The 21,441-nt window shown below is 39.8% G+C and overlaps 1 protein-coding gene across 1 annotated transcript; it reads left to right on the forward strand.

Annotated features, from left to right (window-relative positions):
* Nucleotides 1-2,203: 2,203 nt before the first annotated feature.
* LOC143127448 (3-oxoacyl-[acyl-carrier-protein] reductase FabG) lies at nt 2,204-20,815 on the forward strand. Its single transcript, XM_076288966.1, has 8 exons — nt 2,204-2,328; nt 7,191-7,361; nt 14,560-14,738; nt 14,879-14,972; nt 15,197-15,266; nt 15,374-15,410; nt 15,529-15,592; nt 20,560-20,815. The coding sequence occupies exons 1-8, from the start codon at nt 2,305-2,307 to the stop codon at nt 20,716-20,718; spliced, it is 798 nt and encodes a 265-aa protein (XP_076145081.1). The 5' UTR covers nt 2,204-2,304; the 3' UTR covers nt 20,719-20,815.
* Nucleotides 20,816-21,441: the final 626 nt, after the last annotated feature.

Consider the following 21,441-nt stretch of genomic DNA (forward strand, 5'->3'; position numbering starts at 1 on the left):
ACATCTCTCTTGGACACAAATCTACGGCCAGATGCAAGCAATGAAAACTCTGAGAACGGGATGACTGGGATCATCCAGGATCGACCAGGCTTTTTTAAGGGCTGCTCTTGTTCAAGGAAGGAATGTTAACCAAGGTAGCCCTAGCAAGCTAGACTCATTGACAGGGAGGTCACTAGGATTAAAAGACAGGGGGTCCAAGGGATGGGGTCACCCGAAACGTTTGCACTTGCACCTGCACTTTTAGCCTACCTGTATAGTCTGAGCCAATAAATCACTTTTCGATGTGAAACTTGGTTTTTGAAGATACTTTTTGAAGAGCGAGCTCCTTTAAACTAACATAAGTTCTATCTTACATCTCTCTTGGACACAAATCTACGGCCAGATGCAAGCAATGAAAACTCTGAGAACGGGATGACTGGGATCATCCAGGATCGACCAGGCTTTTTTAACCCTTAGAACCCGATTGACGCAAAGTGCGTCAAAAAACACACCCTTTCTTCTCTGTTACATTGCTCCGGAACGGTTCATCGCAGCAAGATGAAACCTTTATTGCACGACAGAGCAGAAGTGGGGCTTTCCAACGAGACTACACACTTGTCTGTACGATCAAGTATGAAAATTAAAAAAAATCATGAAATTAAATCAAATTGCATCATATTTACAGTCTATACTTATCTGCATTCACCTGCACACACATTACTCTAGTTTGAATTACTTGCGAACCCGTGATCGCATCGATATGGCAAGCATATCAGATGAAAGAGGGGGCACAGGGCTATCCATTGGTACCATGTTTATCGATCCTTCTGGCTTATAAAACCAGACGAAGTGACTGCAAAATAATAACGTCATGTACACAAACCAACGCTGCACACTCATTACTCTCGTTTGAATTACTCGAGGACCCGTGATCGCATAGATATGCCACGCATGTCAGATGAAAGAGGAGAGCTATCATTTGATACCAAGTACATCCTTCTGGGTTATAAAACAGACGAAGTGACAGCAAAATAATAACTTCATATAGCTGGACTTACCCCACGTTTGTGTCTGTTCTTGTGGCAAAGCATGTTTATAATCCAATGCTATCATGTGTTTCTCTATGGCAAAGCATGTTCATATTCCGGTTTTGAGATCCTAGCAAATTCCTGCATGGCATCCAATTCAAGGCTCACATTGCACCCCTTTTTGTTCAACAAATAAACACCTTTTTTGCCTTTACTTTGTTCATGGCAATGCCGTAAAGAGTTGAGAATTATTATGACTGCATACACACAGGCACGCAGGCTAACACGCAACCTCGGGTCAAGTCAGGTCAGATCAGTTCGTGTCACAGATATGGAGTGCAGAAAGGTCATTTTTCATCACTAAATAAAAAATGGCATTTATTTCCGTAAATCACACAGCAAATATTTCTGTAAATTGCTCAGCCCCAGAGTATCCCTCCAACATGGCAATTATATTGCCCGATTCCGGACAGTCTGCCCTACACACACATGAAATGCATGTAGAGCTGTGAGCTTGCAGTGGTGAGATACATGTCGAAATATAATAATTTTTATAATACACTTTTTATATTTTAATTCTTTAAAAATCAAAATAAAATCAATGCTAGTATTAATACATGAAATGATGGCAGATCTGAATAGCCTAAACTCTCCTGAAAAAAACAATATATAATATATGTGTGTGGCACTTACAATGACCAGAATAAATCCTTATGAATAAAGGTAGTGAAAATGCCCTAAAAACAGCTTAGGGTTCTAAGGGTTATGGGCTGCTCTTGTTCAAGGAAGGAATGTTAACCAAGGTAGCCCTAGCAAGCTAGACTCATTGACAGGGAGGTCACTAGGATTAAAAGACAGGGGGTCCAAGGGATGGGGTCACCCGAAACGTTTGCACTTGCACCTGCACTTTTAGCCTACCTGTATAGTCTGAGCCAATAAATCACTTTTCGATGTGAAACTTGGTTTTTGAAGATACTTTTTGAAGAGCGAGCTCCTTCCTTGATTTTTGTACTGAAAATACTTTAAATAAAAAAGCATATTACCAAATGCAAAGGTAAAAGAACTGCATCATGTTGGTTTAACTGTCTATTGAACTAAATTAGCATAATTCTTTGGAATAAATGTGGCTTTTATTTTGAAAAGTGACGAATGGCGGCCATATTGTAAACTTTTAATGTTGCACTGACAGTGACGACACGTAGGACCAAACTAGCTGCTCTTGCGGGAAACTGCTATCAGGCGATATTTCTCTGAAACACGCTGAAACGCAGACGAGACGCTAGGACCTGTCATTGTGATGGCATCGGAGGAAACTTTCAAGGTTGCCATGTGGTTTTCTAGCTTACAACATACCCCTAAGCTCTTTCAGTTTGACAATGAAGATAATTAACCGTTTGTGAAATATCTTGTCACTATGCCGTGCATGCTTTATGGAAACGGAGGGGGGTGTCGAATTTTCTCCACGCCTCGAAACGTGAAAACAGCATTTTTGCCTTTTTTCTCTTTGGTTTCAATGAATGACCACCACAATGGTGGAGGAGGAGGACCTGTTTAACTTTCCTGTTGTTTTTGAGGTTGTAACGTTAGTTACTGTAAATGTTAAAGGTTTTGACCACATAACTCACCGTCTAATATGAGTGAATGTAGCCTACAACTTGGCTACCATCACGAATCTGTACAGGGGTATCTACATCACTGTTCTGTCAACTATAGAGCGGCACAGTCCCGCCCACAGCCGATGCCGGATGTAAAAAGTCAATGCAATTTCTCCATTGACAATTGCGGTGTAAGCCATGAAAACTTAACTGCACGTGGTAGACTTAAAACCAGCTACGGTACTAAGCGATTGTATATGCTCCTATAGACACCAAGAGTTCGTGGGGCACTAACCTTGTTTTGAGATAAATGTCTTTTATTCGCGATCTCTTGGATAAGTACTTCATTACCCACAATCCTGAACAATCCCACAGTGATGCCTCTGATTGGTGGAAAGGCCGTTATGGTCATAGTTTGAAACTTTCTCAGCGGAAAAAGATTGACAAAGATGGAGGAGTTTTTTACTTCCTATGGCGAAAATCTTAATGTGATTAAAAACTTTCTTGACGAATATTGGTACTTGTATCAACAAGGATTGGGGTTTATACATCACACGAACTTAGTCAGGGCCAATACACTATCAAATAGACCACTGTAAATGTTAGTTTAAACACTCAAACTTTTCAGGTAGGCTAGCACTAGCCGACAGGCTAACCTTTAGCATTTCCGACATTGTATGTCATTACATAATGCAGCTAACATTAGCCTACATGCTGCAACACAGGTATGAATATTATGTTTTAGTGAGTGTCCAAAGGGGTGAAAGCCACTTTAAATCGGGTCACATTATTGACTGTTGTGTGTCCGAGAGTCAGTTTGTGGGTTTTGTAAGGGTCAGCAGCATGAGGGACAAGCATAGACAGTAAGGGGGACAAGACCTACAAAGTTGTGGTGAGTTAGCTAAGCAGGGAGGTTGTAATGTTAATGCTGCTAGCAGTGCTAGTTAACATTAGCTAGGCTACTGTAGCCTTCATACTGTATGATTCATATTAATCATTAACCTAGGAATACTTCGTGCATTTAATGAACATTTTGTGTAATAATTCACGGCAAATTAATAAACTGAATATGGTGGTCCAAGAGCAGACCATGCATCAGCCCGACTGAGCAGTGATGACAGCATATGAGTCAGGTGATGTTATGAAGCACTGCCGTTAACGTTAACCGCTTTCACACACACGATATAAAATACACGATGATAAATATAAAATTCAATATCAAAACACTATTATTTACACGATTACTCCTGAAATAACTGCTATTAACTGCACATTCACTATATAAAAATCACTGTTTGGAGAAAAGGGTTCGCTGCTGTCGAAATGAACGATTTCGCGCTGGTTCGTGCTGCTTATATATTTTTCAGTGAGGCCCGGTGGTTTATGGGATGAGTAGTTCCTTCGCTCGGAAATGAAAATATGTACACAGTCTTGTACCTTTGACTTTTTTTGGATTTTCTCTTTGTTTTTTCACTCGAAATGATATGTTGTATGCTTATGAGTTATGCCGTAGCTGGTTAGCCTAAGACATGCTGTAAAACTCTTTAGATACGGATTTTTCCAAACGTCAATGGGACAAATGAATGGGAATCTTACATCCGGCACCTGACCGCGTTTTGGCTGTGGGCGGGACTGTGCAGCTCTATAGAGCACCACAGTCCCGCCCCTCCTCGGAGAGCTTAGTTTCCGGAAGTAAATTTCCCATTCATTTCTCCCATTGACGTTTTGGAAAAATCCGTATCTAAAGAGTTTTAGAGCATGTCTTAGGCTAATCAGCTACGGCGTAACTCATAAGCATACAACATATCATTTCGAGTGAAAAAACGAATAGAAAGTCCAAAAAAAGTCAAAGGTACAAGACTGTGTACATATTTTCATTTCCGAGCGAAGGAACTACTCATCCCATAAACCACCGGGCCTCACTGAAAAATATAGACCCTTTCAACAATAAAAACAAAAACAATGCTTGAACGTTCTATTTGGGCCCCAATCTACTTCCTCTGCATTAAGATAACATATGGAATCAAAGAGTATAGAAGTAACTTCTATACTCTTTGATGGAATGTTAAAAAGGAAGTCTTGTGGGGCCAACTATGATGCTGATAATGGAACACTCTTGAAAGGGTCTATATAAGCAGCACGAACCAGCGCAAAATCATTCATTTCCAACCGGCGACAGCAGCGAACCCTCTCCTCCAAACAATGATTTTTATATAGTTAATAGCAGTTATTTCAGGAGTAATCGTGTAAATAATAGTGTTTTGGTATTGAATGTTATATTTACCATCGTGTATTTTATATCGTGTGTGTGAAAGCGGTTAACGTTAACGTTAGCAACACTATGCAGTGCTTCGTATCTGACTGCCATCCTGATGCATGGACCGGTGCATGGTCTGCTCTTGGACCACCATATTCAGTTTATTAACTTGAATTATTACACAAAATGTTCATTAAATGTACGAAGAAGTATTTCTAGGTTAATGATTGATATAGCTCGTACAGTATGAAAGCTACAGTAGCCTAGCTAATGTTAACTAGCATTACCAACCTCCCTGCAAAACTCACCACACAACTTCGTAGGTTTGATAGGTCTTGTTCCTCATGCTGGCCCATACAAAACCCACAATCTGACCCTCGACACACAACAGTCAATAATGTGACCCGATTTAAAGTGGTTTTCACCCCTTTGGACATTCTTGATTTCGTCCTTGAAACTGAAATATTCTAGGGCCGGGGGCATGGACGGTTTGCTAACCATTTTACTGCAGTGTCTACCCGGTGGTAGCATCCAGCTTTGCTATCAGCTAGCTAGCTAGTTCAAAGGTTTAAGTTCTTAATGGGGATATACAGGGCTTTTTATGCCTGTGTAAGTTGATGTTTCATATAAACAACAATTCATGTTCATAGAAACAACAAGGTCACTAAAACATAATATATTTCATACCTGTGTTGCAGCATGTAGGCTAATGTTAGCAGCATTATAATGACATTCTAATGTCTGAAAGGCTAATGATTAGCTAGCCTATCGGCTACTTGAAAAGTTAAGTGTTCAAACTAGCATTTACAGTGTTCTATTTGATGGTGTATTGGCCCTGACTAAGTTCGTGTGATATATAAACCACAATCCTTGTTGATACAAGTACCAATGTTCGTCTAGAAAGTTTTTATTCACATTAAGATTTTCGCCATAGGCAGTAAAAGACTCCGCCATCTTGTCAATAATTTTCGCTGATTCAAGTTTCAAACTATGACTGAACGGCCTTTCCACCAATCAGAGGCATCACTGTGGGATTGTGGGATTGTTCAGGATTGTGGGTAATGAAGTACTTATCCAAAACAAGGTTAGTGCCCCGTTAACTTTTGGCGTCTATATGAGCATACACAATCGCTTAGTACAGCCGTAGCTGGTTTTGAGTCTACCATGTGCAGTTAAGTTTTTATGGCTTATACCCGAATTGTCAATGGAGAAATTGCATTGAATTCTTACTTCCGGAAACTCCTGTGGGCAGGACTGTGATGCTCTATTCAACCCATTGGACGCATGCGCATTACATAAAGCGTGTATGGCCAGAGAATTGTGTCTGGCTAAGAAGTCAACTATCCCAGTCATGAAAACACACAGATCATTATTTAGAACATTGTTTGGACCAAGTCATGGCATATGAAGAAATTGTTTTCAAGTTTTATACAATCCATCATATGGTTGTCTGATTGTCATTTTCTTTGTTATTAGGATTATTAGGACAGCAACATGTTGATTGCAGTAGCCTAAGCTGCATTTTCATTGTTTACATTCTTATAGCCTCAAAAGTTTAAATTATTTTATGGCAACACAATGTAATTCTTTTACTTTAAAATAGCCTAATGGCAAACTCATTTTGATGCTACACTGGCAATATGGAGAATGGAGTCTCTGACATTGGCAATGTAGAATGCCTGATATTGCATAATGTTATGTTGCTGTTGTAAGTAGGAGTATGCCTTATAGCCCATTATGTTGAACATTGACAAAAAGAGAAATTCCTGCACTATGTTACTTTATTATTTTGTGTTGCCATTGGTTATATCACCTGTATAGCTGAATGAAATTAACATTCCTGAGTCTCTCTCATGGGTGAATGGGGCTTTTTTCCCTTCAGGGAAATGGCAGGTAAACAGCCAATGTTGTGGGGTACGCGACAAAACTGGTTTTAAATTAGCTCAGTCTGAATAAACAGATGTAACCAAACAATTTTATGTGACAGATGATGACATGATGATGTCACAGATTACTTTTGTCGCCTGCATAGGCCTACTGTTTAGTTGATGCGAGTTAAAACCATGTGGTGAGATCAGCCATTGAAATCTGTGTGTGATAATGTAAAGCACAGACTGAGGACGAATGGCAATCTCTAGCTCATACTGCATTGCAGTCTTGTGTTTGGGCCATGCTACTGTGAAAATCTGTTAGATTAGTATCACGTAAACATGACACAGTTGCCGAGTAAATTACATTTGTTAGCTTGCTAGTTAGCATTTGCTTTGTAAGAAGCTTATGAGTGTAATTCTTTGTGTGTTTTAATGTTCTGTCTTTAATGTTTACACTTAGGTCAATTCCCTGAAAGACAAAGTGACCCTCATCACTGGTGCCAGCTCAGGAATCGGAGCAGCAACAGCCATATTGTTTGCCAAACTTGGTGCTCGGCTCGCATTAAATGGCCGCGATGTGGAAAATCTAAAAAAGATAGCTGAACAGTGCACCAGCTGTGGTGCCATTCAGGTATTATTAATTGTTTTTCTTCATTATTTAGTCACAGTGGTCTTAATGACCTATTCCAGCCATTGATTAACCCCAAAGACATCTTAGTTTCTCAGAAAGGTACTGCAGGCGCGCCTGCAGGTGTACGTCCGTACGCACTGTGCGTACCATCAGGCTCAACAACGAGAGAAAATGTCCCTTGTGTGTGTGTAATGTGTATTCACACCAAATTGGCCCACCATACCTTCCCAACTATGCACAGTAGGGGTGTAAAGATTAACCGATACGTATCGGTATCTGTTTTTAACGTGCAAGATACGGCTACATCGATATGTGAAGCCCCGTATCGGAATAAAACTGAAATGAACCGGTCGTTATATCGATTTACTTGTTACAAATCGGTTCATAACCTTTTCTGCTCGCTCAGACTCTGATTTACGTTAGAAGCAGCGCGTTCATCCCACTTCCTGTTTTGAAACTACATGTGGCACGGACTTGTGGGTAATGAAGTTCGTTTTGGGCTACACTCATTGCCCAAAGTAGACAAAGAACTTAATTACCCATCCATCTACTGCAACTTAAGCACGTGACAACTCGCACTCTGTCTGTGTTTGACAGATTTTACTCTTTTGTTTGTCAAAATCCAGCGCGAAATTAAACACTTACTATAGCATTCCTAAACGGCCACGATAGTCTGTAGAGTAGCCTTACGTTTGATGAAGGGATTTCCTTAATGTTAAAGAATAATTTGGCCCTTGCTGCTAAAATGATGTACAGATTATTATTATTTTGTTCATATTCACTCAGACTTGGAACAAAATAGGCCCAGTTCATTGATATGTAGGCCTATGTTGTTCTAGCTATGAGAAAAGGCCAAGATAGTCTTAAGCACCGTTTTATTTTATTTCGGTATTGTCTTACCTCAACAATAGGCTACAGCTCCTTGAAAACAATCAGATATAACTCTATAAAATCTATAAAGTCTATAAAAATGTATTTTTATGTTGTATTTGGCTGCTTTGTTTGGCTGAAATGTAGATTATTCTTTTTTCATTTCAATACAATATATGATACAAACCTCAGTTAAGATAATCACATTCACACATTTGTTTTTGCCTAATTGACATGACCATGATAATTTATAATATAAAATTAATTTGCACCTTAAGCAAATGATAAAAAATCTTTCAGAATGCTTTCCATTCTTCAACTGCATCGAACTGCATCGAATCGCATCGCATCGAATCATACTGAATCGTTTTTTATGAACATGTATCTTTTCTTGTATTGAATCGTGCCCATGTATCTAGATGTGAATCGTATCGTCTTTTACATGAGAGATTCACACCCCTAATGCACAGTATCCCATTAGCTGCCATCAGGCTATTTACAATTTTTTATTACGTAACTTAGTGAACACTTATCAAAATTAACGCGCACACATTTTGTTTGAGCAGCAGACACAATACGCATGCAGGCATGTAGGCTACTTGTTTTCTTTTACTCGGCTATCTATCTATATATGGTTATCAGCACACAATGTTGAGCTAATTCACTAATTCAATACTCATGATGGATCACAAGTTTAAACAACAGAAAGTATGGAGGCAGCAAAGCTAGAGGATTTATTCCAGATGGGCAAGAACAAGGTAGGCAATTGGTGTGCTTGTCAGAACGTTAGACTGCATTACAGCTGTTTAAAGCCAGACGTCAAGAACAAAACAAGGTAACTTCAGCCTGCATAGGGCTGTATCAAGTTGTCCAAATGAATAGGTCATAGTAGACGTTATTGTTGTATAATTCAGGGCTCCAGAGTGCGACCAATTTGGTCGCATATGCGACCTACTTTTTCAAAAGTGCGACTAAAAAAAATCGGAGGTCGCACCGGTGCGATCAGTTATTCGAGAGAGGAAAAAGTGTCCGCATTGAAACTCTACCTTTGGTTCAATAACAGACACATATTTGGCCAATATCGTGATTTAAACAAATCACAGATAGTGAAGGGCGGGACCTCTGATTGGCCGTGGCCCAGTGCCTGTGTGTAAATTTGAAAATGCGTGTGCTGCAGAGAGAGAGCGAGAGCGAGTGAGAGAGAGGTCAGAAACCCATCAGATTAACAGAGTGGATGTAGTTGCATTACAGTGTGGTCACATAGGCCGAGATAAATGTCCCCTCTCCCCACTGCCTTTCGGCGGCTGGCAGCAGCAAACCGATCAGACGAGCCCGAGATGATGATCAAGTTTATTGTTGCCTATGATAGGCCTAATAAAACTTCCCTTCACCAAGTTCAGTCCGAAATAATTATTCACCAGAAAAAGAGTTTGAACGTAAACCCGACGTACAGGAATGCCACTTGCGACAAATTTATAGGAGTAATTGCGGATGAAAAATTGCGTCTTAAAATTGCGAACCATGCATACAAGGCCTTCCCGAACGACAGAGATACAGATATCGCCGAAAAGGAGTGCGTCATTGACCGCAGTTACATGCAGGGAGTAACCCGGTTTTCAACAGCAATATTCGTTTTGCTCGCGAGTTGTGTAAACTCATTCTGATGGCATCAATCAATTTAATCCGGTATTTGGCGCAAACCGAATATCGCTGCTACATTTAAATGGCAAGTCATTGCAATAGCCTATAATAATAGGCCTACCATTTCGTTAATGCATTAACCATAGTGATGTTCTTATTGAAAATGTAAAAATACTAAAATTAAAAAGTAAATTGCATGGGGCTGTCAAATGATTATTGCAATCATCATTGCAAAATCACATAAAAATCCCCCAGGCTACTTGGAACATCTCTTTAAATTGTGCTCAAATACATTTCTATGGAAGATGCTAGCATGGCGAGCTGGTTTAGCCAAGGCCTAAAGATCATAAAGGATAAGACATTGAGCCATGAGATGCAGTTTGAAGCCCTTTAAAGACGTGCACTGTTAATTTACTCACTGTTATTTTTATTTAATTCATCTTGAGATGTTTTAAGTTTAAATTTCAGCTCAGTGAAGCACCTAAAGCACCAACACTTCATTAAGTTACTTTTCTTAAGTAACACTTCATTAAGTTACTTTTCATTAAGTAACTTATGTAAATCATAAGTCATAGGACAACCTATAAAGGACAGTAATTAAGGAAAAAAAGTGAACCTGCTGCGGTGTTAAATGCGATGTGGTTGAACATTTGGGTGCACCTAACTTTTGTGCTGGTGCACCTAAGAAAAAAAGTTAGGCACACCAGTGCAACCAGTGCAAAAAGTTAGTCTGGAGCCCTGTAATTGCATGTGGATGTTGTTATGCTATGTAGGCTAATTTTTGCTGACCAATGCACGGCTAAACCGGGAAACGGACAAATATTGTCCACGCGTATTTATTTATTTTTTGCGGGGGGGGGCGATGGGTCGGGTTTGAGTTTGAGAAACGCTGGACTTTGAAAGGCGACAGGAGTTGAGGACTTTGCAAATGAGCCTAACATCAGCATGTTCAAAACAAGTAGGCTACAGGCACTTTGCGCGTCTTACCACATAGGTTACTTCACTTTATCAGTTGGCTTGAACGCTAAAAAAATATGCGTCGTGACTTATTGACCATGGAAAATGACGCACACCTTGATTGTTGATATCACGGGCGGCGGCATGTTCGGTTTAACGTTTTTTTTGTATGAATGAATTACAGTAATGACACGCCGTTGCGTTGTCAACGTGAGACACTTCACTTCATTTATTTCAATTTCCACAATAGGCTACTATATTAGTCAGAGTCTGGACTAGCGTAACCTACTAGCTTATTCCCCCCACTTAGCTCTGCCTAATAATTAATTGCGCTGAAAGCAGGCAGGCACGCAGCTTTGCTGCTGGCGTTAACACTTGCGTGCATACGTGGGTTTAAAACATGCCAAAGTCTTAGTAGCCTGTTTAACATCCAAAGACAGTCATTGTACTTTTCAAGAGTTAATAACATAGAGTTAATATAACATTACAGCCGTGTGAGACCAAAAATAAATAGGCGGTCAATAGTAAAACGACTCTTCGACTAAAAAAATTGCCGTCGACTAATTTTCATGGTCGACTAGGTCGACTAATCGCGGCAGCACTAGTACCATAGCATTAATTCCTGCAGGCGCCCCTGTTGTACAACCCCAAAACAGAAAAAGTTGGGACATTGTGTAAAATGCAAATAAAAACAGAATGTGATAATATGCAAGTCTCGTAAACCAATATTTATCAGCAAAAAGGACATAGACAATATATCAAATGTTGAAAATGGAAAATATGGACTATTTCATGGAAAATATATGTTAATTTTGAATTTGATGCCAGCAACATGTTTCAAAAAAAGTTGGGACGGGAGCATGTTTACCACTGTGCTGCCTAAACTTTTCAATTAACAAAATTCTGTAAATGTTTAGGAACTGAGGAGACGAGTTGCTAGGTTTTGAGAGTGAAATGTTATCCCATTACTCCCCGATAAAGGATTTCAGTTCCTCAACAGTATGGGGTATTCTAAGTCATGTTTTTCATTCCATAATGCACCTAATTTGACAAATCTGGACTGCAGACAGGCCATTTTAGCACCTGGACTCATCATCTATGGAGAAATACTATTTAAATATGTGCAGAATTCATTTTGGCATTGTTTTCCTGAAATATTTAAGGTCTTCCCTGCAAAAATACATTGCCTGGATGGGAGTATATGTTGCTCAAAACCTGTGTACATCATTCTGAATTGATTGTGCTTTGCCAAATGTGCAAGATGCCCATGCTGTAGGCACTATCGCTCCTCCACACCATCATAGATGTTGGGTTTTGAACTGAACACTAAAACAAGTTGAATAGGTTGGATACTTGGATAGGCCCTCTCCTCTTTAGCCAAGATGAGTCCATGATTTTCAAAAAGAATGGCAAATTTTGATTGGTCTAAACACAGGACCTTTTTCCATGTTACCTCAGTCCATTTTAGGCCCAGATAAGATGGTGGTATTTTCTGTATCATGTCTCAATACAATGTTGGCTGATTTGACTGTCACAATTGTGGCTGTAGTTTTTGGATTGAGTATCAAACTGTGCACATAACCAATGGTTATCAGAGGTTTTCCTGAGCCCCAACAATGACAGGTCTGGAAACAGGTCTGGTGTTGATGCAGTGCCAACTGAGGTTCAAATGACCACGGCCATCCAATTTGTTTTACATCTCTTTCCCTTGTTTGCAAAGATTTCTCTGGATTCTCTGAATGTTCTAATGATATTATGTCCTGTAGATGATGAACTCCCCAAATACTTCACAATTGCATCTTAAGAAACATTAAAATTACATTGTTTCATCATTTGTGCACACAGGTTTACACAGAGTGATGAGAATACCCCTACATCTTTACTTCTAAGGGACCCTGCCTCTCTGGGATGCTCTTTTTCATACCCAATCGTGTTGCCAGTTACCTTAAAGGAGAATTCCGGTGTGATTTTGACCTAAAGTGTTTTGAAACATGATACCGAGTGTGAACGTATGTCTCATAGCCCATCTCGGCTTGTCCCCTGCACTCCGAAATCTGGCGCTAGTTAGCCGATGCTACCAACAAGGCGGTCAATGGTGGTGCCTCGGCATCGGCATAGCCATGCAAATAAATCACTGTTTTACACCATTTACGAGGCTCAATGTATCTCCACACTTCATTGGTAGACTTCCAAGGGCCCTGACATTTAAAACGAGACATTGAGAACTTTGAAAAAGCACTGGTAGTTTACTTACAAGACGATTTATACAGACAGTATCTTCTCGAAGTTTAGCGTTTGCAGGCATCTTGAATTTAGTCACGATAAGTCGAGCGACGAGTAAGAATGAACAGGTATGATAAGGGATCAGATTCCAAAAATAATTCCGTGGAAATGCATGGATTCCAGTTGCTGCTACTGGAAGAAACTGTAATCCATGCATTTCCACAGAATTATTTTTGGAATCTGATTGTGGTCCATTTGTGGAAAAACACTTAAGATACGTTAAAACGAACTGAATATGAACATTCTTACTCGTCGCTCGACTTATCGTGACTAAATTCAAGATGGCTGCAAACGCTAAACTTCGTGAAGGTACTGTCTGTATAAATTGTCTTGTAAGTAAACTACCAGTGCTTTTTCAAAGTTCTTAATGTCTCGTTTTAAATGTCAGGGCCCTCGGAAGTCTACCAATGAAGTGTGAAGATACATTGAGCCTCGTAAATGGTGTAAAACAGTGATTTATTTGCATGGCTATGCCGATGCCGAGGCACCACCATTGACCGCCTTGTTGGTAGCATCGGCTAACTAGCGCCAGATTTCGGAGTGCAGGGGACAAGCCGAGATGGGCTATGAGACATACGTTCACACTCGGTATCATGTTTCAAAACACTTTAGGTCAAAATCACACCGGAATTCTCCTTTAATTAGTTGTGAAATATTTTTCCTTTTGTTTTCTTTATCATTACACAACTTTTCCAGCATTTTGTTAGCCCCGTCCCAACTTTTTTTGAAACACGTTGCTGGTATCAAATTCGAAATTAACATATATTTTCCCTGAAATAGTTAAATTTGTCATTTTCAACATTTGATATGTTGTCTGTGTCCTTTTTGCAACGAAATATGAGTTTAAGAAAGTTGCAGATTATTACATTCTGTTTTTATTCACATTTTACACAACGTCCCAACTTTTTCTGTTTTGGGGTTGTACATAATCATGATTTTATCATGAAAAACATCCCTTCGTGGCCTTGAAATAGCTTGTATGGATTTCACCTCTGCCTCATCTTTGATGTGGCGAGTTAATTGCCCCCACCCTTGATGTGGTTCACACCTCTCCCTGCTTATGGCATGGAGTTCTCACATGAATCTCTAACTTTCTGTAAACTCTGTTACACAACGCTACATACAGTAGTGGCAGTTCTAATATTGGAACAACACAGGCTTGATAATAAAGGACTTCACCTATGGGGTACTGTGTGTTTGTACAACACTACATAATAAATAATAATAAAGGACTTCACCTATGGGGTACTGTGTGTTTGTGATAGCATTCATATGTGAGGTCAGGCCTACAAGTCTTTACACACAAGTCTTTACAAGTCATATTATTATTAAATAAATCTGATGCCAAAGGCTGAAAAGTATAGTCCTCACCAATGTTTGCCTGGATAGTTAACTGCTTAAACACTAAACAATATACTTTCAGTTGAATTGTTTTTGTCTCTTTTAGCCCTTGCTTGTGCCTGGTGATCTGACCGATGAGGAGACAGTGAGCAAAACTGTGGACCAGACTCTTGCCCATTTTGGCAGGCTTGATGTCCTTGTTAATAGTGCAGGAATCCTGGCCATGGGCAGTATTGAAACAACTGATTTAGCCCAGTATGATAAGGTCATGAATGTCAATGTCAGGTGAGTAAACGTTTAATATTACAGGGTCATTCCGCGTCGACTTAGTGGTTCCCACTTCATACTTTTGTTTCCTGGTAGAAGAAGAGTGATTATGATGGTGGAGACGGCGGTGAGTCCTTAATTATTTGTTTCTGTTGCAGGTCTGTGTATCACCTGACCCACCTGTGTGTGCCTCATTTAATAAAGACACAAGGCTCTATTGTGAATGTCTCAAGTGTCAATGGCCAGCGATCGGTGGGTGTGCACATATGTATATTGCTGTCTGGCCGCGGTCATAGCTGAGAAAGCTGGCGACTGTTATTGTCCTTATTTTACCCATGTTATTTTACCTGTAAGTGTTATTTCAGGCAAACAGAATAGGTCTGTCTTTGTATAGGTGATATTGTGTTTGTATAACATACTGTAGAATTATCATGTTGATTTCTCATGTCGATCTATTCTTATTGCTTGTGTCATAGTTTCCTGGTGTCCTTGCCTACTGTATGTCCAAATCGGCCATTGACCAATTCACTCGCTGCACAGCACTTGGTAAGACTTTATCAATTTCTTCAAGTTCTAAATGACATAAACATGTATGTAAATACATGCTGTATGAGTAGTGCCATTTTTTATACGGGGTGTTTTGTTTTATGTAGAACTGGCTGAAAAGCAAGTGCGGGTCAATTCGGTCTGGTATGTACATATTTTTTTTTGTCTGTGTGAACATCTGAAATGTTAAACATGTTCTGTAATTTGTGAAAATAAATGTAACAGAACTATATTTATTTAAGAAACTTAATTTTTTTTGCAGCCCAGGAGTGATCATAACTGAAGTTCACAAACGAGCTGGTTTGAATGAAGAAGAATATGCAAAGGTACTGGTGTGGAACTGAAAATTAAATATCTGTTGTAGTAATGGTCAATGACCTTTGTTAAACCAGGCTAAAATATTAAGAACAGCTTATTTACAGTTGCAGCCTGGCAAAATCAAAGCCTCTTCAGGAAGAGAGGAAAGAGCAAAAAAACAAATGACATTTCAGTACAATCAGCAGCCCTAAGAAGAGTTTCGTCTGCTGTCTTTGTTTACTTCTCACAGCTGTTTGAGAATTGCCAGACAGATATGATTAATAGCAGAGGTGGAAAAAGTACGAAAATATTGTACTCAAGTAAAAGTACCAATACCTTGATGAAATATTACTTAAGTACAAGTTAAAATACCGATCTAAAAAAGTACTCAAGTAAAAGTAAAAAGTAGTTCATTTAAAATGTACTTTAAGTAAAAGTTACTTAGTTACTTTTTTTTTTTTGGGGGGGGGGGGGGGGTACCAGAATAACCAGTTTTACCAAAGACTTTCTAATGAGGAGATACAGCACTCAAAAAATCCTCCATAGTAATGCATGGGGTTAGTTTGTAACGCTAATATGGCAGTTGTCTACACATCATATGTCTACACATATCACAACCCTTCCGTGGCAAAACGTCGACATGTGAATACATTGAGTGAATCATGTGGTGTGTTGTAAAATACATTGAGTCAATCATGTGGTGTGCTGTGAAGACATCGTGCCAATCATCTGTTGTGATCTCGCTGCTGGAGCAAGATTGGTGTCGTGAAGCCTTACGCACACGCATTTCTGCTGAAATAAATGCACGATAAGTGCCCAAAAAGTGTTGCAATATGGCCGCCGAGTGGAGGTACTTGCCTGAAAAGGACGTTGAGAAATGGAGATCTATGTGAAAAATCACCGGAGTTCTCCTTTAAGTTTGAGCAGTAGTTGATTTTCAAAGTTAGTTGCACTCATCCTTGGGTCGCTTTGCAGTGAACAGTAATCCAGCACAACTGAAAAGCCCCTCACAGGCAGCTGAGGCAGGCAGGCCAATATTGAGTTGCAGAGAGTTTTTTTTATATTTGGAAACGAGCAGAAGGTTCAGCAGATTAAAGGGCGTCGTACTGGGGGGGAAGTGGGAAGTATAGGGCCCCAATGGAGGAGAGGGCCCGTGAAAAGTGGAATACAGGGGGCACAACATTTTCACCAGGCATTAGTAATAACTCAGGTAATCCACACATAAAAAATCCAAACAACTCCATAAGTAGAGTCATGTAATGAAGTGGAATAACACAGGGGAAAAGTATTAAACACGCTAAGAAAAAACACTAAGGCAAGGAAAGGGAAGGAACGAGCTGGAATCTGTATAGAGAGTAGTTATCCTTTCTATCTGTGCAAATTAATATAAGCTTGGTTAGTAGCCTACATATTGATGGGTATAAAAAGGTTTTTCATTACCAAGGTGTCACACAAGAAACATTTCATGATGGATAAAAGCAAAAAGCTCTCCCAAGACCTTTGCAACCTTATTGTGGCAAAACATATCAATGAAACTGGTTACAGATGCATTTCAAAACATCAGAATCTTCCAGTAAGCAGCATGGGAGCCATTATCTGCAAGTGGAAGAAACATCACTGCATCATCAACCGGCCATGCTCAGGATCTCCTCGTAATATTTCTGACCAGGAAGTAAGAAGGATAGTCAATTCCAAGAGCCAAGGACCACTCGGAGAAAGCTCCAGAAAGACTTGAGGCAGCCAATTCAATTAAATAGTTCTGGAAGTAACTAAAGATCAGGATTCACAAGAGGGACCCCTGGAATCTGTTTAGAACAATGGGCCAAAATCAGACCTGATACTGCGACCAATAAGTTTTGTCATACAGGAAATGTCTTGAAGCTGTGAAGCTGTCAAACAAAGGCTTTTCCACCAAGTATTGAAGAAATTTCAGTAGGCACGTTCAATACTTTTTTCCCTGTGTCATTCCACTTTAATACACAAAACTCTTATGTTTGGATTTTTTATATGTGTGTTAATATAATGTGTGGTGAACATTTCGAATAGACTCACTGGAAGTTTAGGCTAATTACTGGGGGGGGGGGGATAAGCGTTCAATACTTATTTCCACCATATATTTATTTTACCTGAATATTTTAACATCCAAATTAAATGTCGAAATGAATGTCAGACGAAATTTAAAGTTTGACTGACTGGATTTTGTATACAAAACATAGTGAAAACTGTGTAAGGTCACTCTCACTCTCCCTTGCTAAAGAGCTAAATGGTGTAGTCCGCCTGCACGATTCATAAGGTAGTCTATCTTTTGCTTATTTAGTTGAGCATCGCTAGTAGTGGACCGCTAATTGTTTTGCTGCTGGTGCAATGTCTTTCTCCAAGAAAGCCAAGTCAGGTTATTAAAAACAAAGGCCAAAACAGGGAAAAAGAGAGACATCAAAATGAGGGGAAACAACTGCTAATAAACTTCTTTCCAAAGAAAGGTGAGCACAAACGTCAAAACACGAAATCCCATAGTGTTTGCTTAAATATCTCCGCAATCATTAGTGCTAAAACGAACTGAGACAACCGATTGGAATAGCGGAAAATACACTTTCATAGGTTAGGCTAATCTGATGCATTTCGTGATCCAGTCTCCATCACTTTCAGAAAGACTGCATGGCGCCAGCTTGATTCATGTCCTGTTGTAGGCTACATGCTGATCATTGTATAAAGAGGAAAAAACGCACGCACATCTCAATCTAATCCTGGGTGGACTTATAAACTATAACTTGGGAGCATATACTGGTGTTGCGGACTTTTTCCCCCTCTCTTACATGCTGATCATTATCACTAGGCTAATGGTTAAAAAAAGACTAACGAAATTAGGGCGCGATTTTTTTTTCTCCCTTTCCGTTTTCGTTAGTCTTTTTTTTAACTTAAGTAACGGATGGGATTTTTGATGTAGCGAAGTACAATACTTCACTCAAAATGTAATCAAGTAAAATTTAAAATACCGATTTTATAAACTACTTAAAAAATACAAAATACACAGAAAAACGACTCAATACAGTAACGTGAGTAAATGTATTTCGTTACTTTCCACCTCTGATTAATAGGCAGTGTAGAGGATACCGAAGCTTCCTTCAAAACAACAATTACGGGGTAGTTTGAAGGTATCTTGGCAGACAGGAAAAGAAAGTTTGATCCAAGAAGATACAAAAGGGCTTAGGGCGCTCAGGAGACTTCAGATAATTCCTTGCTCAGGTGCTCTTCTGTGACGGGTGAAGTGAGAATCCAAAAAGAAAGAATTTGCAGGTTGAAAAAGTATAAAAAAAGCCTTTAATTTATCATGGCAAGAACTGGTTAAAAGCACATAGTGCCTCTGCAAATTCTTTCTTTTTAGAAAGTTTGATCCATTTTGAACGGCATACACTAGCATAATTTATCAATCTATACTGACAACATACTTTTGTGTCTGCCGGCAATTTGGCACCTAATTGCCACCAATTGTGTTGCACAGGGGCAGCCGTGGCCGCGGCTGAAGTGCCCTTGAGCAAGGCACCTAACCCCTCACTGCTCCCCGAGCGCCGCCGTTGTAGCAGGCAGCTCACTGCGCCGTGATTAGTGTGTGCTTCACCTCACTGTGTGTTCACTGTGTGCTGTTTGTGTTCCACTAATTCACCGATTGGGTTAAATGCAGAGACCAAATTTCCCTCACAGGATCAAAAATGTATATATACTATATATATACTATACTGTTGTATCCTAAGCCATGTTTTATTAATATGGCTTGGTTGTTCTTGTTGCTCACTCATGGTAGAAAGTCCTCAACCAACAACACAATGAATTTAAACATTGTTTCTGGTTCATAGCCAAAGTGGCAGAGCAGTCAGCGTGAACACGAGATTAAGTGACAGGCGGGAACAGTGATACAAGGAACAAGAGGCACATGACTAGGGTTAACAGAGGAGGACATGATAAATAGGAACTGGAAGCAAACCAACGCACATGGCAATCAGGAAGTAAAAACAAGACAATAAAATTAGAGTACAGAAGAATACACTGAAAATACAAAATTCAAGACCACAGCATGTATATAGCTTCATGAAACCCCTGAACTTGCTCTATGATTTAGACAAACATTGTAAATGACTCTCTTTTTCTTGTAAAGTGGCTGACTTGATTTTAACAGCATATTATGCCAGAATTGTGACTTAGGCCTTAGTTTTTTTACAGTGGTGGGTTACAAATAGCCTGGTTTGTTTTCATATGTAAGTGTCAAGTTGATGAAAGTGTCTAATCCCGATTCAGTTTATTTTGGCACTAATTAACTACTGTGAGGCAATATTCACTTTTGATGAAAGGTGCTATGTGGAGTTTGTTTAGTTTTAAATATTTAAATAATAAAGACATTGAAATATCCACAGAACCTGAACAAATAACCGTATTGACATAATGTTAAAAATGCCTATGGCGGCCCCAGCAGTGGCGCGACTGGCTGGGGCACCTGCACCGTACGCCGGCGACCTGGTTTCAATTCCCGCCCCGTGGTCCTTTCCGGATCCCACCCTGACTCTCTCTCCCACTCGCTTCCTGTCAATCTCCACTGTCCTATCTGATTAAAGGCATAAAAAGCCCAAAAAATATACTTTAAAAAAAAAAAATGCCTATGGCCCGTGTTGCCCAGGTATCCACTAAAGTAAGCAGCTAGCATCGGCCTGGCTCTCTTTGATATCTGGTACCTGGTATCAACTTTGCACCACCTGTGGGATATATTATACAATACAATGCTAGTCAAGGGAAGAGTGCTTTTTGGCGGAGTTCAAGACAACTGAATGTCTACGGAACACCACATAGCACCTTTACGACACCACTGACAGTAAAACTCTTCGGTAATGTCTTTATGTTACAGTCTACCTTTTCTATTCAGGATATTCAACACAGTATAGTTACAGCTGTATAGTATTGAGATTGTGAGATGTTTTTTATTTTTTATTTTCTTCAACTTTACTATCAGTTCCTAGAGAAGTGTAAGGTGACCCATGCCCTTGGACGACCAGGGGAGGCAGATGAAGTCGCTCATGCCATTGCTTTCCTGGCATCAGATGCTGCAACCTACATAACAGGGGTCAACCTTCCTGTGGATGGGGGTCGGCATGCCATGTGTCCACGATAATGAGCCTCTCACCTGGAGTTGATCTGGTCTCACTGAAATTATCTGTTTGACTAGCTTTCCTTCTAACAGGTGATAATAAAATTTGATTTTAGTGCTGGCTGCTGAGTGCTTTCCATTTTATTGTTAGATCTGTGGGCGTTGTTGTTACAAATGTTACAAAAATCAATCAGGGACTCTATCAGCCAATAGACTAGGAGTAGGAGTAGGTGGCCAGGATGGAATGAGTCAGGTTTTCAATGTAGCCAGGACCCATATTCTTTCTGATGGAATGCCAATGGATCTTTTATAACGTCTTGACGTGGTCAGAACCTTGGGTTAATGTCTCATCCAAAGAATGGCGTCTCCTACAGTGTCCCTGTCATTGCACTGGAGCATAGACTGCCCCACAGTAGCCCACCACCACCACCATGACCGCATGAGAGGAGACACCTGGGCCTTGAGTTTTCCCACTTTAACTGACTTCTACACGCCATGGCTTTCTTTCATTCTTTTTAGCAATTGCGCTGAATTTGTTAGTTAAAATAAATTTGTAATAATGGATTTAATAATCCTGGGTCCTGTATGGTCTACAAGCCAAGCTTTGACAAAGAGTTCAAATCGAGTGCATTGTATTTGTGAATGAGAAACATAAAAGACAATTGCGAGGCAAATTTCACACATCTAATAAGGATCAACCTGAGCAATCCAGTGATCATCGTAAAAGGAACAGGGAGAGTGGGGCAA

Source organism: Alosa pseudoharengus, unplaced genomic scaffold, assembly GCF_046254945.1.
Source record: "Alosa pseudoharengus isolate Yale_2024_CS ecotype anadromous, Long Island Sound unplaced genomic scaffold, YU_APseudo_1.1 YU_APseudo_1.1_scf_17, whole genome shotgun sequence".
Lineage (NCBI taxonomy): Eukaryota > Metazoa > Chordata > Actinopteri > Clupeiformes > Clupeidae > Alosa > Alosa pseudoharengus.